Source organism: Halichoerus grypus, chromosome 2 (genome assembly GCF_964656455.1).
Source record: "Halichoerus grypus chromosome 2, mHalGry1.hap1.1, whole genome shotgun sequence".
Taxonomy (NCBI): Eukaryota; Metazoa; Chordata; class Mammalia; order Carnivora; family Phocidae; genus Halichoerus; species Halichoerus grypus.
In genome coordinates, this window is record NC_135713.1 from 81105771 (window position 1) to 81127991 (window position 22221).

Genomic DNA, 22221 nt, shown 5'->3' on the forward strand with positions numbered 1-22221 from the left:
ACTGTGCCAATAGACATGGAACACAATCCTCTCCATAAAATATATGTAAAATTATATACAATCTGATAATATTCCTAAATGTGTTCAACCAACTTCCTAGAAATTCTTCAAAATAATTTTTTCCTAACTCTGACAGCAACTGACAGAAATTCAGGTCATTTTTTCGTGTAAAAAAATTGTACTGTAAAACATAAATGATTGAATGTATTTTTTGGTACTGAAAATTATCCCGATTATTAAATATTAGTTTAAATCAGTAATTTTAAACCAATGTAATAAGCATTTCTACTTGGAGGAGAAGCCAATGATAGTCAAAACTACTTCTTTCCATTTCCTCCTCTAAAACCAGGAGAAAAATGAAGAACATTAATTCATTTAGTCCTATCAGACTAGGATTCTCCAATTACTTAAGAGTTATTTAAAAATTCTTTTGAGTGAGGCTACTTTGGTCCCAGACTATATTTGAACTTCAAATACTTTTTGAATCAACTCAAATATAAAATACTACATTTTCTTCCTTTATTCTTAGAAAACATTAGGTACATTGCCTGTTTTTGTTACTTCATTGTCGTATATTTTGTTAAAATGTCAGAGTTTAAATTATTATTATATGCCCATTAGTTCTGCTGCCTTGGGATGTAATGACTCATATTAGTAGTCTATGTAATAAAAAGGGTTGGTGAATTTTTACTGAACTGTCCTTTTGGGACTATAATTTTTAACATTCTCTGGAAGCTTTGCAAATCCTTTAGTGATAAAGTGCTCTTACAGTACTGTCTTTATCATTGACAAGTTGTTAAGAACCAGAACTGTCTATTACCTGTAAATGTTGAACATAACACCATGTTGATCTGACAAGTTCCTTACTTGGAGAGTCACCAAGAATACATGATTAGAATGTCACCATCTTATAAGCAAATAAGGTGATTTTGTAATCTTATTAGCAGTAATTTTAGACTGTTCTCTGCAATTTAGTAGATGAGTTCATCTTTTTGAGGTAGAGTTACCCAACACCATCCAATTAATATAGACATATTCTTTCGCTAAATTTTAAATCATTGCAGACTGTGGAAGAAGAGGAAAGACTGGTGTAGACTAATGAGCTATAATCTATCTCCATAGATTTTTTTACCTGTTCTTAAACTTTACATAAATGCCATTTAGAGCATATACTTTTTTTGTGGTTGGCTTCTTTTACCTAGCTGAGATTCATCCAAATTGTTATATGTATCACTAGGTCATTCTTTTTAATTACTAAGTAGTATCCATTTTATGAATATATTATAATTTTTATATCCATTTCCTATTGATGGACAGCTGGGCTCTGTCTGATTTTTGGCTATTATGAATAAAGCTTCTATGAACATTTTCTTACATGCCTTTTTGTAGACATTTGTTTTCTTATCTGTTTGTTTTCTTATCTATTTCTTATCTTTTGGATCAATAGCTAATAGCTAAGTCATGATGTAGATATATATACATTTTATTAAAATCTGCCAAACATTTTTACCGAAGTGATTGTACCATTTTATACTCCTATTAGAGTTCTAATTGAGTTGCTGCACATCCTCACCAACATTTGTGTTGTAGCCTTTTTAATTTTAATTTGACTTGGAGTAACTAGCCCATTTAAATTTCATGTAGTTATTAATATATTGTTTATGTCTCTCCCATTTGTCCAGGTTTTCTTGTTCTTTTTTTTTTTTTTGTATTTTAATTGCTCTAAAAGTCATTTTAGTATGCATTTTTGTGTTATTTTTTAATGGTTGCTCTAGAGATTAAGGGTTGATCTGTGCATCCTTACCATAGTTACTTAGATTTAATATTGTACATTTTCATATAAAATGTAAGGAGCTTACAACATTGTATTTCCATTTATCCTTCTATCCTTTTATTATTGTTGTCATATATTTTATTTTACTTTAAGGTTTTATTTATTTAAGTAATCTCTACACCAAATGCGGGGTTCGAACTCACGACCCTGAGATCAAGAGTCACATGCCCCTGTTGGCATATATTTTATATCCATGTACCCTAAAACCACAAAATACATTGTTTTAATTTTTGCATTAAAGATTCTGTCATAAAAATAAATAAATAAATAAATAAGTAAATAAATATTCTATTCTATTCTTCTAAATTAATGTAAGAAAAAATGGTATTTATTTTTGCCCTTATGTTTACCATTTCCATTACTGGGCATATCTTGTAGATTGAAGTTTTATCTGGTATTATTTCCCTCCAGCCTAAAGAACTTCCTCTGGCATGTATGTCTTCTAGTGCAGGTCTGCTGACCACAAATTCTCCCTTTTGATCACTTACCTGAAAATGTCTTTATTTTGCCTTTTTTTATATTTTAATTCCAGCATAGTTAACATTATTTCACTTTAATTTTTTTAATAGTTGTGAAAGGTTTTATTTTTTTTATTATGTTCAGTTAGCCACTGTATAGTACATCATTAGTCTTCGATGTAGTGTTCTTGATTCATTAGTTAACACCCCAGTGCTCATCACCACACGTGCCCTCCTTAATACCCATCACTAACCTATCCCCCCACCCCCCTCCCCTCTGAAACCTTCAGTTTGTTTCCTGGAGTCCATAGTCTCTCATGGTTCAACTCCCTCTCTTGATTTCTCCCCCTTCGATTTTCCCTCCATTCCCCTGTGGTCCTCCGTGCTATTCCTTATGTTCCACAAACGAGTGAAACCATATGATAATTGTCTTTCTCTGCTTGATCACTTAATTAAGAGGTATTCTCCTGTTTGGAAATAGAGTTCTGGGTTGATGAGGGGTTTTTTTGTTGTTGTTGTTGTTGTTTGTTTTTTGTTTTTCAGTTTTTTAAAGTTGTCATTTCATTGCCTTCTGACCTCCATTGTTAGTGATGAGAAATCAACAGTCCTCTGTATCATTATTCTGCTGTATGTATTATGTCTTTTTTACCCCTGCTACTTTCAAGGTTTTTTTATCTTTGAGTTGTAGTAGTCTTACTATGATGTGTCCATGCGGTTTTATTTTTATTTATCCTATTCATTATTTGTTGGACTTCTTTGATTCATAAATTAATTTTTTTTACCTAATTCGGAATTCATGGGTATTATTAATTCAAATGTTTTTCCTTCCCTATTCCCTTTTTCCTTCTCCTCTGGGACTCCAGTTACACAAAAATTAAGTGGCTTTATGTTGTCTCACAGGTCACTCAGGCTTTGTTTCTTTTTTTTTTTTTTTTCCAGCAATCTTTTTTCTTTCTGTTCTTTGGCTTGGATGATTCCTGTTGATGAGTTTTCAAGTTCACTGAAGCTTTCTTCTGCTTTCTCCAGTGGGTATTCATCCATCCAGTGAATTTTCCTTTCAGATATTATACTTTACAGTTCTAGTATTTTCACTTGGCTTTTGTTTTAAGGTTTTGATTTGTCTGTTAAAATATCTTTCACTTATTAGAGCCACTTCTTTAAGTTCTTGAACATATTTATAATAGTTGCTTTGAAGTTTTGGTTTGCTAATTCCAATGTCTGGGTCATCTTTAAATCCATTTCTATTGTTTTGTCCCACCACCCCCATCCCTTCACTTCAGATCACAGTTTACTCTTTTTTTTTTTTCTTGCATATCTAGTAAGTTTTTATTATATGGACATTATGGTGGTGAGTTGTTGAGTTTTTGGATTCTGTCAATGACCTTGAATTTCTTCAGATGTGTTTTGTACTTTGTTATGGTGAGTTTTTCATTTGGTTTTAGAATAAACCCTTAGACCTGGCACATTATCTTTACTCTTTCTGGGTTTCACAGTGGAAAGACCAAGGTGTTAATCCAGCCTCTCTAATTTGACAAGACTCAAACTCTAAACTTTCTCTTTCATGATGTGCAACAGCTTAAAACTCTAAACTTTCTCTTTCATGGTGTGCAACAGCTTATTTAACTTTCCAGTTGTAGCCCTTCTACCGGCTCCTTGGAATCTTCTCCTGCAACACAGTTCAGAATTCAACTAAAAACCTGAAAGCAGTTTGTACCCAGATTTCAAATTTCCCCCTCTGGTTGGCTCCTTCTTTTTACCCCCCAGGAATTTCCCTTCCTGGTTTCCAGCTGTTCTGGTATCCCCCAACACCATCTCTGGACACTTCAAGCCAATGACTGCAGCCTTTTGCTTGGATTCTAACCACCCTATACCTTACAGAAAGAATTCTTTTGGGTGAAGAGCTACCCAACTATTTCAAAGGTTTAATCTCCTTCAGTTTCTATCTGCTTTAGGTTGTTCTTCAGTGCCATCAAATAGCTGTATGTTATATTCTGTCCAGAGTTTATCATTGTTACCAATGGTTAACTGATAACTAGAACAAGAACACTCAGTATAATACATTTTAATGTATTTATTTTGAAATATGATTAATTTTTATATTCTTAAAGTAATGCATTTTGTAAACAAATATGTATGCTTATGTATAGAAAAAAAATGTCTGAAATAATATATTCCAGTTTGTTGTTTCTGGTTGGTAGGATTACTGGTGATTTCCATTTTTCTTTTTTTTTTTTCTTTTTACTCATTTGTGTTTTCTACTTTTTACTACAACAAACATCGGTTAAACAGTAAAATCCTTTCTTGCTCTCCTAAGCAAATGGTTTATTTATCATTACTCTTTATAATATTTATCATGACTATTTATGATCTTTGATACATTTAATATTATGATTTCACTAGATTAAGTGTCTAAAATCCTAGCAGTATATCTGTATGGCAAACATTTCTTTTTCTGCTTTTAAAAATAGAGAAATTAGGACAAATCAAAGTTAAATGGCTTATCTAGAATTTCATGCATATTGATAGAGTAGCCAGAAATAGATCTTAAATTTTAAGTCCCTCAGTTCAGCTGTGTAAACTATTTCTAGGCCATTAGCAACAATGTATGCAGTTAATTCTGTATTTTCTAGTGGGTATGGAAGAAAATTGTCATAGTTGAATATAAGCCTCAAATATTTTAGAAACTTGACTTTAGTCACTGATTTCAGTCTTCCCTTCATCGAATAAATATTTTACTGTAATTCCTAGCAAATAGAATACTTGACTGATTTTTAAATTTTAATTCAGATAACCTTCCAAGAGCTAACAAGAAAATCCCAGGAAGGCATGCCTTGAAATAGGAATTTTCTTCTTTCTGAACTGCAAGCTTCTTTATAAAATAGAGTCAAATGGATATTTGTTACTCACTGATAGATATATAACCTTCAACAGGAATATTTTAATCATATTCGTATGTTTTTATGCAGATAATTGACTAAAACTATCATAGATCTTAGTGATAGAATTAGTGTTGTCATTCTGAAGTTTCAAATTGAAACCAAATGAAACTATCTTTTTAAACATCTATAAAAATGGATGGAAATAAAAGGAAATAATTATTAAACCTTCATAGTTTTCATTCTGTGATCCTGGACTAGATTCTGTACTAGACAGTAAAAACACCGTATGGACAACTGGCAAAATTGGCAAACAAATGGTAGAGTTTTTAAAAAAGTATCCTATCAATGTAAAATCTGAATTTTATAGCTGCAGTTACATAGCAGAATTTCATTGTTGGTAGGAAATACATACTAAAGGGCATGATATTTGCAACCTACTCTCAAATAGTTAAGAAAAAAATATTTGTGTATACGCATATGTATGTATGTACACAAAATGAAAGAGTAAATAATAAAACAAATATGACAAATGTTTTTAAAAACTGAAAATCTGGGTTGAAGATATTTAGGAGTCAACGATATTATTATTTTGTGACTTTTTTGTGAGTCTGAAGTTATTTTTAAAATAAAATTTATTTTTAAATTTAATAATTCTGAGTCCTTAGAATACATTCAAATCAGTGCTTTTCATTTCTCAATATAAAGCATCAGAATCACATCACTATACACAATTTATCACTAAATTTTATGTTTTTTAATAAAAGAAAATTTGGAACTTGAAATGCTGACCAAAAGAATATCTTCATGTTTGAATTTACTTGCAAAAATTGTGATGAACTTAGGTAAGTAGAAATAAAGAAAAAATACTGACTGAACAGAATAATTTTTATTAAGAATGACATAGTTACAAATGAATTTTATTTCCAAAGTTGTTTTAAATGATAATCGTTCATAAAAATATCCACTCAAATTGTGTATGTTTTCCTCCATATGTAACACTGTAATTAAGCATCTGTCAACATTTCTAGTGGTTTTAAATTTGTATAGTCTTGTTCTGGGGCCTAAAACTTCACTACTTAAATGGTTTAACCAGAGACTTCATTAAAGAGCAAGATTTTTTTTTTTGATAGGCTATTGAATAATACAAGAATGACTGTCACTATATAGATTAAGAAATATAAAGATTCTTATTTTTTCCCCTTGTGAAAATCTAAAATAGTTTTAATCCACAAGTTTTAATTTGCCTTGTAAGATTATTCCAGTCACTTTTAGGAGAAATTTTTCAAAGTGAAGAGTTACCAGTACTTCATAATGATACATCTTATTTGTCTTATTTTATAATTTGATAATTTTTAAGTACATAATATTCTTTTTAAATATGTAATTATGAGCTAATATGACTGTCCACGATGCTGTCTGAACTATGAGAAGAGAATTTTTTAAGTCCAGAGTTAGGAATATTAACACTCACTTTTAATGAAATTATTTTTTCTAGAACTGCTTTCTTTAATTATAACTTTAATTTGTAAGATAGTCACTTTTCTGAATAAGTTGGATATTTTCTCTGTGGTCATAAAACTTGAACTGTTAAATTTAGGTCCAGTGTAAATCTGAAATAAAGCAGGAAGTATTATCAGTTATAAAGTCAGTACAGTGTTTTGACTTGCATATGTAAAATACAAGTTTAAATTTTAAGCAAAAATCATTCCCAAAATTTCAAAAAATGTTCTCTACTAATTATTGTAGTTACTACATTTCAGCGTCTTGTGCATTGTATCATCCCAGATTCTTAACATTTTCATTATTTCACCTTAAAGATGAGAATCTAGATTTTTACAATTCAGCGTATTTCACTGAGGCCATATTGCCCTTCATCCTTTTGGGGGCTCTTTCCTGTGAGGAAGAGATGTGAGTTATATAAGAGTGAAAATGTTGCTTTCTGTTACAAATTTCTTTCACAACATTCTGAAAATGTTGTAAGTCTACAACAAGCTTTTTGCACTATGTCGGAAAAAATTATTCTTGTTAAAAATACTGCTCTGGAGTGGTTGCATAGAAACCTCATGTTTAGGAAATGACCTATTGATTGGCTGTCTAAAGTTAGAAGAACTGACCTTGAGGCTTTTTCTCCAATAGGTTTGCATTTATGGTTTATGAAAGATTGCTATCCATAGTCATCTGGGAGCAAATGCTCATCTTCCCTCAGTCAAGACACATTCAAGGTGCTTTTTTAGCAAAAAAGATAATGATATGGATATAAAGAAAGAACAGATACACAGATTTCTTCAAAGTCCTGGGCTGACCTACGACCCATACTGACCTACCTGTTTCCATACCATAGCACTGTGGCGTGGGTCATCATTTCATTTGGTGACATGGCTCCTATGCTAACTTCTCTGTTTAACACCCACCTTTTTAAAATCTAACCAGCAAAACAGAGCTTACAGCAGGTTTTCATCTGGCTTTAAACGATTAAATTCATGAGGTAATGAGGAAAGGAGAAGAGAGTTGACGGAAATTAAATAGAAAAATGCATTAAATGTTTGCATTCTTTTTTGCCTGTGGTATACTGGTTACCTACTGGTAAGAAAACTGCTTTCCAGTTTGGGCTATTCTTTTGCTGAAGCATCCATATGTTCCAGTTTTATCTCCCTCTGATCAACAATTGTGAATGTTCCTGAACCCTTTACAGGATTCAGTTTGTATTGTGATATATAGAGGATATTTATTCTGTAAAGTTAGGTGAATCATTTAGTATTCAAACCCACTCTTTGATCTAGTTGAGCTTACTAGCTCAGGAAAAGAATATGAATATGGAAAAAAAAATCTTGAATGCACCAAAATGTCTTCTAAAAGTCTACATTGGCATATCAAAGATAGCGATCATTTTCCCACTTAACTTACCAAAACAAGAAGTCAACACAGTAGGGCTCATTACTTTAAGAAAGAAGTAAGGGATCAGCTGCCTTAAACTGAAACCATGTATTGGCTTATACCCTAGTAGCCCTGTATTGTAGTTTAATAGTCTGGCATTTGGACTCCACTCTTTCAACAAATATTTATGCAGAAGCTTTTAGGTGTCAGGCATGGCCCTAGGCAATAGGAATAAAAGGTGAACAAAACAAAGTCCCTAGTTCTTATTTACTAGCATTGAGACCTTTAGCAAGCTCCATAACCTCTTCAGACTTCCGTTTTTTCATCAGCAAAATGAGGGCAACACCACCTGCTTTGCAAAAATTATTCTCAGGTTTACATGAATTAGTATGATAAAGTGCTTACTGCCATGCCAGGAACACAGGAAATAGTTAGTTTGAATTTTTACTTCCTTTTTTTTTTTTTTTTAAGATTTTATTTATGTATTTGAGAGACAGTGAGCAGGGGGGAGAGGGAGAGCGAATCTGAAGCAGACTCCATGCTGAGCTCAGAGCCGGAGGTGGGTCTCGATGCCACAACCAGGAGATCATGACCTGAGCCAAAACCAAGAGTCGGATGCTTAACCGACTGCGCCACCCAGGCGCTCCTTAACTTTTATTTCTTAATGATGATGATAATTACTAGGAATACATATTACAACCATACTACAACTTTAAACCTACTAGCTTAAAATTGAATTTTTAAAATTCTCCACATTCTATGGGCTATTTTTTTTTAAGTACTAGGCCCAGCATGGGGCTTGAACTCATGACCCTGAGATCAAGACTGGCATATTCCACCAACTGAGCCAGCCAGGGCACCCCTCTATGGGCTATTTATTAGTGATGATTTGTGGCTGCAGTAATACCTAAGCTGAAAGTTTTTACAGACATGCTATCCAATACAGGACCTTTATAATTACTTCTTCATCTATTGAAATGAAGTCAGATTTTTTTTTTTTTTTTTTTTGAGCAAATCTTGGCCCTTCCTCCCCACAAGCACTCCCTTAGCCCCCATTTTTTATAGAGGAATCATCTATTCGGGCACATATCCTAGTTAGGCTTTATAACCTCTGGAGTAGATATTAAAGCATATTGATGACCCCAAAATAACAAAAATAATGTCATCCAAGTTCAGCCAGAGAATGTAACCTCAGCAACAATTCTGTTGCTCAAATCTTATTGGGCAAAAATACAAATAATACAATTATCTAAAAAATAATAGAGTTATATAAAGGAGATACTGTCCATCCATTCCTTTAGACATGATTAATTTTTCTCTTGAACAAGCCAGAGTATTACAGACTATCAGGTCACCTGAAACACATTATTTGGATGTCCTCTGAGTGACTTCTCCCAAGCTGCTCTGTAGTGTCGTAGCGTAAGTCTGCACTAAGGACACAAGTATAAAAAACAGCTGTTCTTCACACCTGGTTTGCTTTTATTACCTAGGTACAGTGCATCATGATCAGTTGTATAACGTTCTTTGTATTGGTTAATAGGAAGTGCAGTCAAATTTTGGTCATCATCCATCAATTGTACAGGTCTTTGTATTAGTCAACATTATGTATTAATCTCACCTTATCCCTGCCTTTATCCTATTTCTCTAACTCCTTTTATTCTTCACTCCTTTTTCTTCTATCCTACTATAATATATATATATAAGTCATCTCAGATGCTTTTTTCAATAACAGATATGGATAAGTAACTCTTAAACAAACAAGCAAAAGTAACTCTGCTACTATTTTCTTACATAATGATATTATTAAAATTTTTCACTGTTAAATCACTGTAAAGGTGTATAACTTTTAGCCCCCCTTTTCACAATTTGTAAATATATTTTTCTAGTAAATGGGTTATAACATTCTTTATTAATGGGAGTCCTAAGGTACTTTTGTCTTGATAATGTAGGTTTTCCTTCATTTGCAACTTCTTTTAGGCAAGTTTACCAGTCTTCATTTTTCTTCTAATGGATATAAATTGTTGACCCAGAAGCATTGAAATCTGACTAACTGAAGACATCTTATTTTCAATAATCAACATCTTTCTTTTTTACTGTGCAGATTAATCCTCCACCTTAGCTAACCTTGTAAGTGGATTCATGGGCTTTCCCATCAGTGTGACTTTTTAAATTTTGTCTGTTGAATAGAAATAAAATAATAGATTCTATCCACCTAGTAGTGATACCCAAAGGATATATTTGAGATTCTTTGGGAAATAATGCCTATCCATTGCTACTTTAACAAGATCCAAGTAATAATTCTCACCCTGATTTTAAAATACTTGGGGGATGGGGTGCCTAGCTGACTCAGTCGATTAAGTGCCCAACTCTTGATTTTGGCTCAGGACATGATCTCAGGGTCCTAGAATCGAGCCCCATATTGGCTCAGTGTGGAGTCTGCTTAGGATTCTCTCTCTTCTGCTCTCTCTGCCCCTCCCCCTACTCAGACTCTCTCTATATAAAATAATAAATAAAATATTTAAATAATAAAATACTTGGGGGAGGACTTTTTAATTATATTTATGATTAAATTAAAATTAAATTTGTAATGTTATTTAGAGCCAGAATACAAAACAAAGAAGGGGGAATAATACGTATTTGCCAAATTCTGTAACACATGTAAAATATACTTTCCATCCATTACAGCATCTCAAACCTCAATTAAAAGTTTTTACAAACCTAGGGGCGACTGGGTGGCTCATTCAGTTAAGTGTCCAACTCTTGATTTCAGCTCAGGTCATGATCTCAGAGTCAAGATCAAGTCCCAAGGCGGGCTCTGCACTGGGCGTGGAGCCTGCTTAAGATTCTCTCTCTCCTTCTCCCCCTCCTCTCTCTCTCTTTTAGAGAAAGAGAGAGAGAAAGAATGAGAGAGAGAAAGAGAAAGAAAGGAAGGAAGGAAGGAAGGAAGAAAGAAAGAAAGAGAAAGAAAGAAAGAGAAAGGAAAGTTTGAAACAGAAAGAGTTCTTACAAACCCAGAAGTAAATTTAATTCCTGAGAAGAAGTTCCTTGAACAATAATGAAAGATTTCAGTCTAGAAGTCTTCTGGACAGTTGCACAGAAATCTATATGGGAAGCCCAATTAGAGTTTCGAAACTTTTTTAGGATAAAGTTCAGTATAAATGCAATAAGGATTACAATTCTAAATAATTTTCATAGCTCTTTCTAGTAATTGTTTAGCCATATCTGGTTCTGTTCAATCTTTATTGTAAATCAGTCCCTAGGGGAACTTAATGTTAATTTGAGTGCTCATGAATTTTCCCTATCCTGATAATCTGAAATATCATGTGGTATTTAGTATTCAGTCCTGTGTAATATGTTTCCATGTCATTTTCTAAACTAGTCCATAAGTAGGAATTTGCTATGTTTACATATTTGTGAATACATGTATTTAATTAAAAATGAGTGCATCTTTATCTTAATGGAAGATGTTATTCTTTATGTATTAATGCTGTTGTGTCAATAAGTTCAGGATCCTTTGAAGATTCTTGCCATGTACAAGGCAGTTGCATCCTGGGATTTTTTTTTTTTTTTTCTTAAGATATTCAGAGAGGAAATCTTTGGGGAAGAGAACTGGTAAGGAAATTAAAGTATTACCAGACAGCGTGAAGGCAACTCTAGACTTGGAGGCTGAAGGTAACAAAAATAGTCTATTTCTACATTACTAACGAGGATGAAAAGAAATCACATTGTTAGGAGCATAACTGACATTCCAGAAGCTGTCAGTGTCTGTTACAAGGTAACAGAAAACTTTCATGACCAACAGTCAGCAACTAGATGACATTACCTGACAGAGCTAGGTCTTTTGTAAGTCTAACATCAAGAAATCAATCAAAATAAAAAATGTGGTCATTTCATGCCAGTTTTATATTATTTATAATAATTAGCTTCATGTGATATCATATTCTTCTCAATAATTAGTGGTGTAAATACATTTGAGGCTATTTTTTAAAAGTTTTCCTTAATTTATAACTGGAGGAAATAAAAGCTATAAGAATTAGAAAAAAAAATGAAGTTTTTCACATATGATATGATTATTTATGTAGAAAATTCAAAATCTGTAGATAAATCTTTTGGATGAAATGTATAATTTAGCGGGACGCCTGGGTGGCTCAGTTGTTAAGCATCTGCCTTTGGCTCAGGTCATGATCCCAGGGTCCTGAGATTGAGTCCCGCACCAGGCTCCTTGCTCAGCAGGGAGCCTGCTTCTCCCTCTGCCTGCCGCTCCCTCCACCTATGCTCTCTCTCTCTCTGACAAATAAATAAATCTTTAAAAAAAATAAAATAAAATTACATAACATTGAAATGTATAATTTAGCAAGGTTGCTGGGTACAGAATCATTATACAAAAGTCAATTGTCGGGGCGCCTGGGTGGCTCAGTCAGTTAAGTGGCTGCCTTCGGCTCAGGTCGTGATCCCAGGGTCCTGGGATCGAGCCCGACGTTGGGCTCCCTGCTCAGCGGGGAGCCTGCTTCTCCCTTTCCCTCTGCCTGCCTATCTGCCTACTTGTGCTCTCTATCTCTCTGTCAACAAAAATAAATAAAATCTTAAAAAAAAAACTTTAAAAAAATAAAATAAAAAAGTCAATTGTCTTTCTATATTCCAATGACAAGTAGTTAAAGATCCATTTATAGTAGTGTCACCAAATATGCCGTACTAAAAAATAAAGCTAAGAAATACATCATGTTCGAAGTTTCACTCAACATAGTAAAGATGTTCTTTCTCTCCAAATTGCTGTGCAGGTTTAACATAATTCCTGTCAAAAGCCCAGCAAGATGTTTTTGTAGATACAAACTTCTAGAGTCCCCAAGACCACTGTCACTTCTGATACCAATGTAAGCGCGTGTCCCTGAGACTGCCTTCAGGTTTGAGCGTTTGCCAGAAGTACTCACAGAAGTCACTGAAAGCTGTTAGAGTCACAGCGACAGTCTAGTATAGCAAAAGGGTAAAATTAAAATCGGTCGAGGAAGAGACATGTAAGGCACAGTGTAGGAAAGTTCCAAGGATGAGTTTCCAGTAGTCCTCTTCAAGTCAAGTCACAAACAGTGCTGTCTTCTTTCAGCAACAATGTGTGAGAATACACATGGAGTATTGCAAATCAGGGAAGCTCACCTAAACCTTGGTGTCCAAGTTTTTCCTGGAACTCAGTTACATTGACATAGTTGACCATCTGGTTGTACAATGACTCTGGAAAATAGTGTGGTAGTTTCTTTAAAAACTAAGCATGTAACTAATATTTAGCCAGCAGTTGCACTCTTGGGCATTTATCCCAGAAAAATGAAGATTATCTCAGACAAAAATTTGTACATGAATGTTTATAGCAGCTTTATTCATAATAGCCAAAAAACTGGAAACAACCCAGATGTCCTTCAACAGGTGAATGGTTAAACAAACTCTAGTACGTCCACACCATGGAATACTACTCAGCAGTAAAAAGGAACAAGCTATTGGTGCAAAACAATCTGGATAAATCTCTAAAGAACTAAGATGAATAAAAAAGCCAATCCCAAGGTGTTACATACTGTATAATTCCATTTATATAACTTCCTTGAAATGACAAAATTATAGAAATGGAGAACAGATTAGTGGTTGCCGGGGTGAGGGAGGGGCTGGAAGAGAAGTGAGCATGGCTATAAAAGGGTACATGAGTTATATTTATGGTGATGGCAATGTTCTGTATCTTAACTAGAGCACTGTAGTATTATAATATGGTTTTACAAGATACTACTATTGAGGAAAAGTATAAAAGGGACACAGGATGAATCTGTTATTTCTTATAAGTCCTTATGAATCTACAAGTATCTCAAAATAAAAAGTGTACTTATTAGCTTAATTAAAAATGAAGTTCAAATTCTCTATGGAGAAAATGATAAAGCCTTATTAAGAAGCATTAAAGATGATCTAAATAAGTGACAAAATATGTAATGTTCATTGATTGGAACACTCGGTATTGTAAATATATCAGTTCTCCCCAAATTGGCCTATAGGCTTTAGTATAATTCAGAATAATTTAAGTAACTTGGGCAATCTATTATGACTACTTTACTATCTCCTCCTGACTCTCTGCTTTCCTGCTCCTTTTGTTGGCTGCGAAACAAACATGTCTGCTTTTGAAAGCCTGACAAAGCAATACAAATGATGGTGTGGTTACAAAAATTCATATCGTAGTTTATCTACGTATTCAGAATACCAGTAGCACTTTGCTTTCTAAATTCACAAGTTTTTACTGCCATGATCTTCTGTATGCCTCCTTTTCCCTAATTTCAAAATGGGAATTATCATTAAAATAATGCAAAAACCACAGAAAAGGCTTATGATTCCATGCTTTATTATATTTTAATAGCATTTAATAAGCATCAGTTTTCTGGTGAATTCTGTTCCAGGCAGTTGTTTATATAACAAACATCTATTAATCCTCAACCATGATTTCTGGAATAAAATGTTTTGAAGCATTACCCCCACCAAAGGATTTGGAGATAAAGCAAGGTATTTTTCATACATGAAATAACTAGTTAAGCAAAACAGGTATATGACAGTATAGTATACACTATATACAAAATACTGAAACATAAAGAAAGGGGGTAGCTGCTATGGGGTAAAGCTAACCAAAGACAGCTTATTAGAGGAAGTAAATATTAAACTGGATCTTAAAGCAGTCAGACATACATCTTCTGAAATTTTTTACTGTTCCAGTGTTTTACTGATTTGTAAATATTGACTGTATTAGGGCAAAATGTCTGTGTGCCTCTGGCCTATCACAACCTCTCTTAACTTTAGATTTCTTACCTGGAAATGAAACTGTTGAATAAAATTTTACCCAGGGTCCTTTCCACATCTTTACTCTTTTATATTTGGTATGTTTCTATCTGCATCTAAATTTAGACCAAGCCAACTACATCTTGGGAATACAAGCTCTTGAACAATTACAGTTAAAGTTTTCTAGAGTTCTCAGTTCTGACACTTATCTAAACCTCTTTTGATGCTAGCAAATTGTATTTACTAGATAAGCACAACATTTTATCTAAAGAGATCTGGAAGATACTTTGAGTATTTGTCAGTGCTTATCAACTAGTGGCTAATGGACTGTGGATCATCACCTCATCAGTTTTTTGAAGAGAGCAAGAAAAACATTCTACTTCCTTCAGCTTTTAGTTATAGCGTATCCAACTGTCATTATATTCCAATTTTAGAGGAATTTATTTCTTAACTCCAAAAGCTAACATACACTTCAATGTAAGGTGTATTTATCAATCTGCATTCAAAATGAATAAAGTTTGACCCCTGCCTCTTCAAAACTTCAAAATCAGAAATGATAATTTCTTCTCTGGCTGAACTTCAGAATCACAGATGTCCAGTCCCTGAGATTTTGAAAAGGTTTTAAAAATGTCAATTGAGCAGGTCCTGGGAGGATAGGGGATACTTATAGAAGAATTGAGAAATAAACTCAGAAAAGAAGTCTGGAGCCAGAGAATGAAGAGCTTTAAACCATATTAAGGAATTTCTACTTGATTTAATAGATTATGGAGAGCTATTGGATATTTTTGAACAGAGAAAGAGGCATGTGACACAAATGATACTTTAGAATTTTTCATCTGGTAGCAAGTGAGGTACAAAATAGAGGAGGAGAGGTTGAAGGCAATGAAATGAGTTAGGAGGAAGTTTCAAGATTCTAAATGATAGGTCATTAAATCTAGAGTGATAACAGAGGGATTAGAAAAGGAGAAGGAGATTGGAAAAACTTTGCTAAGGTGTAATTGTTGGGATTTGGTAACTGCATCAGGAGACCACAAACAAGGGAGGAGAAAAATCAAAGATGGCTGAGAGGCTTTGAGCTGCAGTAGTTAAGAGAATGTTGTGTCCATTCATAGAAATGAAGAACTCCGTGGAAATGCCTGTGTGGAGAGTAAGCCCAGCAGTCTCCTCTGGACTGCTTGCAGAAATGGAATGCTGTGACAGCATATTCGCCTTCCCAGTACCTTCCCACCACACGCAACAGTGCTTCTAAGGGCTGAGAAAGCAGAGTTATCAGCATAAATCACAGGAGCAAAATTGTTAGGAAACCGTTTTTCCTAGTTCAACTCCATTTTGTATTCAGTTCTTGGAAATACTATTTTATTAGTCTCTTTCAACTCTTACTGCATATTACTATTACTATATCATTAATTTATTTATGTGAACTATCAGTAAGTGGATTTTATATTCCAAAGAGTGTGCCCCAGAGAACGCTCTAGAGGTGGGTGGAGTCGATAAATGCAATCAGGATAAATGTAGTCCTTCATTCTAACTCCCCATAATCCATCCACCATTCACATACCAACCTGTCTTCTTTTTTAAAACACAAGTCACATTTAATTCTCCTCTGCTCAGAACTCTGCAAACAGCTCTTTCACTGCACTTGGAATAATAGCCAAACCTTTCACTATGGCCTTCGATACCTCCTATGGCTTGGAGGCTGCCCACCTCTGAATCATCTTCTACCACCTCCCCTGACCCACAGTGCTCCAGTCACTCTAGCGTTTCAGTTCCTCAACTGTGACAAGCTCTTTTCCTCCTCAGAGCCTCTGCTCCTGCTCCTCCAGAACTCTGCCGACTGCACTCTGCCCCCAGAACTTTGTCTGCCTTGCCCTTCAGGTCTCAGGTCAGAAGTCTTCACCTCGTCTACATTGATGACCGTCTCTCCTCGTCCCACCACATCTTCCTTCCTCTTTCTCTTCACATCCACTTGCTGTGTTTTCTTCACAGTGTTCTGACTCTCTGAAATTATCATGTTCGGTGGTTTACTTGTTTATTGTCTGTCATCTGCACTAGCAATATGCTACAAGAGTGGTGCGTTTATTTATCTTGCTCACCACTGCATCCTCAGCCCCAAGAAATAGTGCCTGGCATATAATAAATATATGTATGAATGTATGAATTAATCAATCACAGAACCTCTGGAAAAACTATCTGCCCACAAAATATATCATTTAGAGTAGACTCCACGTTTGAGAAAGGAGGACCACAAAAGATTTGGATATTTGAACTAGTAAATGGTTTGGTTTGGTTTAGTTTGGTTTTGAAGTAAGGAAAGTATTTTGCAGTTCATTCTCTCTCTCCCTCCCTCCCTCCCCACTCCCCAGCTCCTCACCTTCCGCTGATACATGCAGAGTCAAACTAGCAGCCCTAAGTCATTGATATCTATCTAGTAACAGACAGAGAAGCCAGGAGAAAGGGAAGCCTGACAAGATACCTGTCAGGTTGTACCAGCCCTGTTGGGCAGAGCACTGTTTTAAAATGGAGTCCAGTAAAGCTCTTTGCTGATGATTGTGTTGGGAATAATAGAATTAGGAATCTGTACTTATGGAAATGACTATATTTTTGGTTCTTTGCATTCCCTTGTTCAGGGCTCTATCTTCTTACAATCCCTTAGTAAAATTCCTTTGGAAAATGACAAAGGGAAACTGGAAAAAGGGAGCGTTTGCCCAAACCTAGGTTCAAATTTTAAAGGGAAACAGTATCCCTGGAGGTCAGGCCTTGTGGCAACAGTAGGAGTGTTACATGAGACAAGAATTAAAACCAAAGAAAGCACTTCTACCCCGGCTGTCTGGGTTTGATAGGCAATTGAAGCAATAAAAATGTATCCATTTTTTATTGGTTAAGCGGTTGATTAGAGAGAGAGGTCTTCTAGGTTTAATATCAGAGACCCACAGCTACTGCAGGCTGTCTACTCTGCCTAAGAGTAAGTTTGCTGCCTAGAGTTGTTTCCTGGGTCTTGAGATGCCCTGTGCCATACCCAGCCCCCACCTCACCCCCAACTCCCCTTCCATAGATGAGAAATCTAGAAAAGAAGGTGAAGGAAAGGACAGGATGCCCAGAAGCTGCATGTGACCCAAAAGTTTCTAACACTGAGTTTATGTCTTTGTTTCAGCCTGTCTCTTATTTCTGGTTAAGCTTGACAACTTGCCTTCAGGTCTCAACACAATTTCAGCTTTAACCATATTGCATTTTCCATGCAATGCAAAGAGATTTGCCTACTTCTTACACAATTTAACAAGGCAATGCAACATGTTTACTAAGCTGCTCTTGGCATTTCCCTCACACGGTCCCAATGAACAGCTCACTCCACTCCACTTACTACTCCCGGCAGTGGCTGAGTCTCACACTTTCGCCTTCTAACTTGGGAGAGTCTCCATTAGGAGCCCTTCTCTGTTCAAATATTGGTAAGTTGTGGGGGGCGGGTGGTTAATGATGTTCTTCTTAGAAGCTCTAGAATTCATTTTAAAATGAATTTTAGTAGTTACATTTTATTTCTTTTTAGAAGGCACATTATTTTTCAGTGCTCTGGTATTTCTCTAATTCTTTATAACTGTCTAAAAATAACTGCTGGTGAGCTCATAAATTCATTAGTTAATCCCAGTGGGACTCAATAATGCATATTACAGACCTCTTGATTTTTATAAATTAGATTTTCTCAAGAATTCCCTTACCTGTTATTATCAACATAGCTATATTGACAGGGTCTTCATTACTTCCTAATTGCCCATATTTCTTTCTCTTGTTAAAGATCAATTTTTAAAATCAAACCTTGTCATTTTGAAGGTATCATAGACATGTTATCTTGTTAATATTAATGTTTCATATCTTTCTAGGTTTTTTTTTCTTTCCCCCTTTATCTTAGGAAACAAAATTTATTCATTACCTCTTGCTTTAAAAAAAAAAAAAACCCTTTTTGGTGGGGGAGGGATTGGGGAATGTCAGTGAGAGAGTAGGGGCACTTGCTAGTTTCCCGTGCCCCAAAACAAAGACATAAAAATTATATTTTGTATTCAAAAGTGACTCTGTCAACAGTTATATTCCCTATTCTAAACCAGACTGTAAAATGTAAATTATGCATAGATTGTTGAAATTATTCCATGACCTTTTGGTCTAGGACCATGTAAAATAAGGTGACTAGCAATAATTAGAATAGCGAATAGCTGACCAAGAAATTCTTCTAAATTATCTCTTTGGTGAGAACTTAAGACTGCCCATCATTATACTAGTAAACCTCATCTCTGGCAAATTTGATGTGTGTGTGGTGTGTGTGTCCGCACATGCATACGTGTGTGTGTGCAATATCACTTGAAGAATGATTATTTGCTTTCCCAGACATTTCTTCACTTTATTAAAAGATTTCATTGAAGAGGTAAATAACCCACTTCTTCCTTTAAAGAAATTCTATTTACAGAAATTCTATTTACATATAAGTTTTTAAGACATCTACTGCATAAAATGAGGTACAGCTTCAGACTAGTCTACATCTGCCAAAGTAAACATCAGGATTTTGGCTGCTAACTCACTAGCATATTTTGGCATAGTTTTTGCCCAAAAAAATGTAAGCACTAAGATCAAGTGAAGAGGAGTGTGGACAAGGCAGACTTGTAAGAAACACTTGGATTGAAGTCATCACAGGAAGAAGTAAAGGAAATAGACAAGACAGAAGATACAGCAATGTTTTCTTCTCTCTTTCCCTATTCTTTGAGCGTTCCACTCTCAGTGCTATTTCCAACCATTTTTGTTTAATTTCTAAATGCTATTATATAAATGTAGCCTCCCTCTTTCTCAGTTCCATTACAAGACACTTTTTAAAAATATATAATCTTTGGGGAAAACAAATGACACATTTTAGCAATTTGATCATTCTCATATGATTTACAGTCTCATACTTCATACTTTAAGTTTCTAATCCTTTTGACCATTTGTGCTATCTTTACCACTTTGAAATTTGCTACAATTCATTTTTTTAAAACAAGAATAGGTAAAGGATAAATATTCAGTGTAGTATTTTATGGAGGATCCCCTGTCCCCTGCCTTTTGGTTATTTCACAAATAACATCATTGACAAACAATATTTATGGAAGAAACATTAAGAGAAATAAAAGGCATTTTCTACTCTGCATAGGATAAAAGAGATAGAGTAGGGTTCAGATTATAGGGAAAATTAATCTCTAATATAATAAAAAAAATGAATTAACTATTCATTTTTATTTAAGCTGACACTTGGATCATCTAAATATCTCCCCTAAAACAAATATTATGTAGTGCTTTTACTATCTTGAAATGAATTCTAAAGATAACATGATCCACCTACTTTAAGATAGCTAAATTATTATAATGCTCTAGTTAACACATAGAAGGAATAAAAGAAAAGTAGCTCATAATAAAAAATAATATGCATATCAATACTTTAAGTGCTCTAGAAAATCTACATAAGAAGGCATAATACAGTAGTCAGATACTTAGTTCTGTACATAAAATCATCGTGGATTCAACAGCTACAAATGCAGGCTAATGTGGGTGTGCTTATCAGTGACTCAAGTTTCATGGGCAGTGATGCCATCAGTGATGAGATTTTTCTCATATGGTAAATCACTCTTGGAAATTATATAAACCACTCTTGCTTATTAATATTCTGAACAACATAAAGTACAAAATCCCTTCAATTTACATGGTGTCGGATTCCTAGAAAATTCTGTATATGTTAAAATGATGCCAAAAGTACTTTGAGAGTATTGGTTAAACACATCTACATTCTAAGCCCATATAATTATAAACAGGGTTTTCAACGACATGAATAGCTGGTGGAACATTTGAAAACCATGGTGGGCTGTGGGGGAGGGGGGCTACATGGCTCAGTCAGTTAAGCATCTTCCTTTGGCTCAGGTCATGATTCCAGGGTCCTGGGATCGAGCCCCGTGTGGAGCTCCCTGTTCAGTGGGGAGTCAGCTTCTCCCTCTCCTTGTGCCCCTCCCCACCATGTTCATGTGCTCTCAAATAAATAAATTCTTGGAAGGAAGGAAGGAAGGAAAGAAAGAAGGAAAGAAAGAAAAGGAAAAAAGAAAGAAAAAGAAAGAAAGGGAGGGAGGGAGGGAGGGAGGAAGGAAGGAAGGAAGGAAGGAAGAAAAGAAAGAAAGAAAAGAAGGCAAGAAAGAAAAGAAGGAAAGAAAGAAAACCATGTGGGATGCAAAACAATTCTTCGTTGTGCTCTCCTGCCCTGCAAATTGCAGGATTTCCAGGTTCCCTGGCCTTCTTCCTCTAAATGCCAATAGTTCTTACCAATCATCTTGACCACCAAAAATATCCCTACAAATTTCCAGAATGCCCCAGGGGCCACTACCATGCCCGTTTAGAATCACTATTGAGACTGAACAAAGACACTTTTTTGTAATGAGACCCTGTACTTTTTATTTTCATACTGAATTGATTCTATGGAGTAGGAAACTGAATTTGCCCCAAAGGTGAATTATCCAGAAAGAACAAACCTGCCAATCCAAGAAGATACAAAAATCTTTCCCTGTGAACATGGCGGGTATTTAATATGGGAAACCCTTTACTCCCTATACTGTGGGAACCTCTCTAGATTAGGGGTCTGAAAAGTGGAAACAAGTTCATAGTCCCTAAAAAGAGGAGCTTTTGATTTGGGTAAAGTTGTGCTAGAGGAAAAACTAGGAATCATGTTTATATCCTTCAAATAACATGGTTATGTTATTTTGAAATGATTTTCCATATACCTACACATTACAGTTTCTCAATATATGGCTGCTTTTTTTATTGGCCTATATTTTCCACTTTTATATCATTTTATGAATAGATAGTGTTAATGGTCTAGTGTTTCTGTCCTGATGGAATAATTTTTCCTAAAGTGGTGTATTTTTTAACTACTAGAAAGCTGCTCTCAAAAGTTTCCATTCTCTAAGCTTTGCTATGGGTAGATATTCATATTAATTTGTAAATTTTTTCATTGAACTTTGGCTCTGACTTTTCAAAAATGGTCTCCAGACATGTTCTTGAAATGTATATATGCAGCCCCAGGTGGATATGCAATTACCTAACTTCCAAATGCTATTTTAATAAAATTATTAAAAACCTACTTTGAAAATTTTTGAAAAGAAAGCGATTTTTGTATAAAATATTCACTTTACTACTCCTTAGTTTAGGGAGAATTCTCCCACCCCACTCAGTTCTCTATAATTCAGTTTCTAACGCACTTTGCTTATTACCTTTACTCCCAGCAGTTTCCCTTCCTCTGACAGAGCACACATTCTCATTATTTATACTCTTAAATTGCAGGGGTGAATGTTGAGAGCCAGTGCGGGTACTCAGTTATCTCAGGGACTTTGGT

The 22221-nt window shown here is 34.8% G+C and overlaps 1 protein-coding gene across 8 annotated transcripts in view; it reads left to right on the top strand.

The window, feature by feature from the left end:
- ARB2A (ARB2 cotranscriptional regulator A) overlaps nt 1–22221 on the top strand; it is a 405509-nt gene that overhangs the window by 377489 nt on the left and 5799 nt on the right. For 4 of the 8 annotated variants that reach the window (XM_036094063.2, XM_036094058.2, XM_036094068.2 and 1 more), the window contains one exon: nt 17989–18280. The exons of the other annotated variants lie outside the window; for them this stretch is intronic. In XM_036094063.2, the coding sequence (XP_035949956.1) occupies nt 17989–18236 (248 nt within the window). In that variant the 3' untranslated portion in view covers nt 18237–18280. The remainder of the gene's footprint in view (nt 1–17988; nt 18281–22221) is intronic. 8 annotated transcript variants of the gene reach the window in all.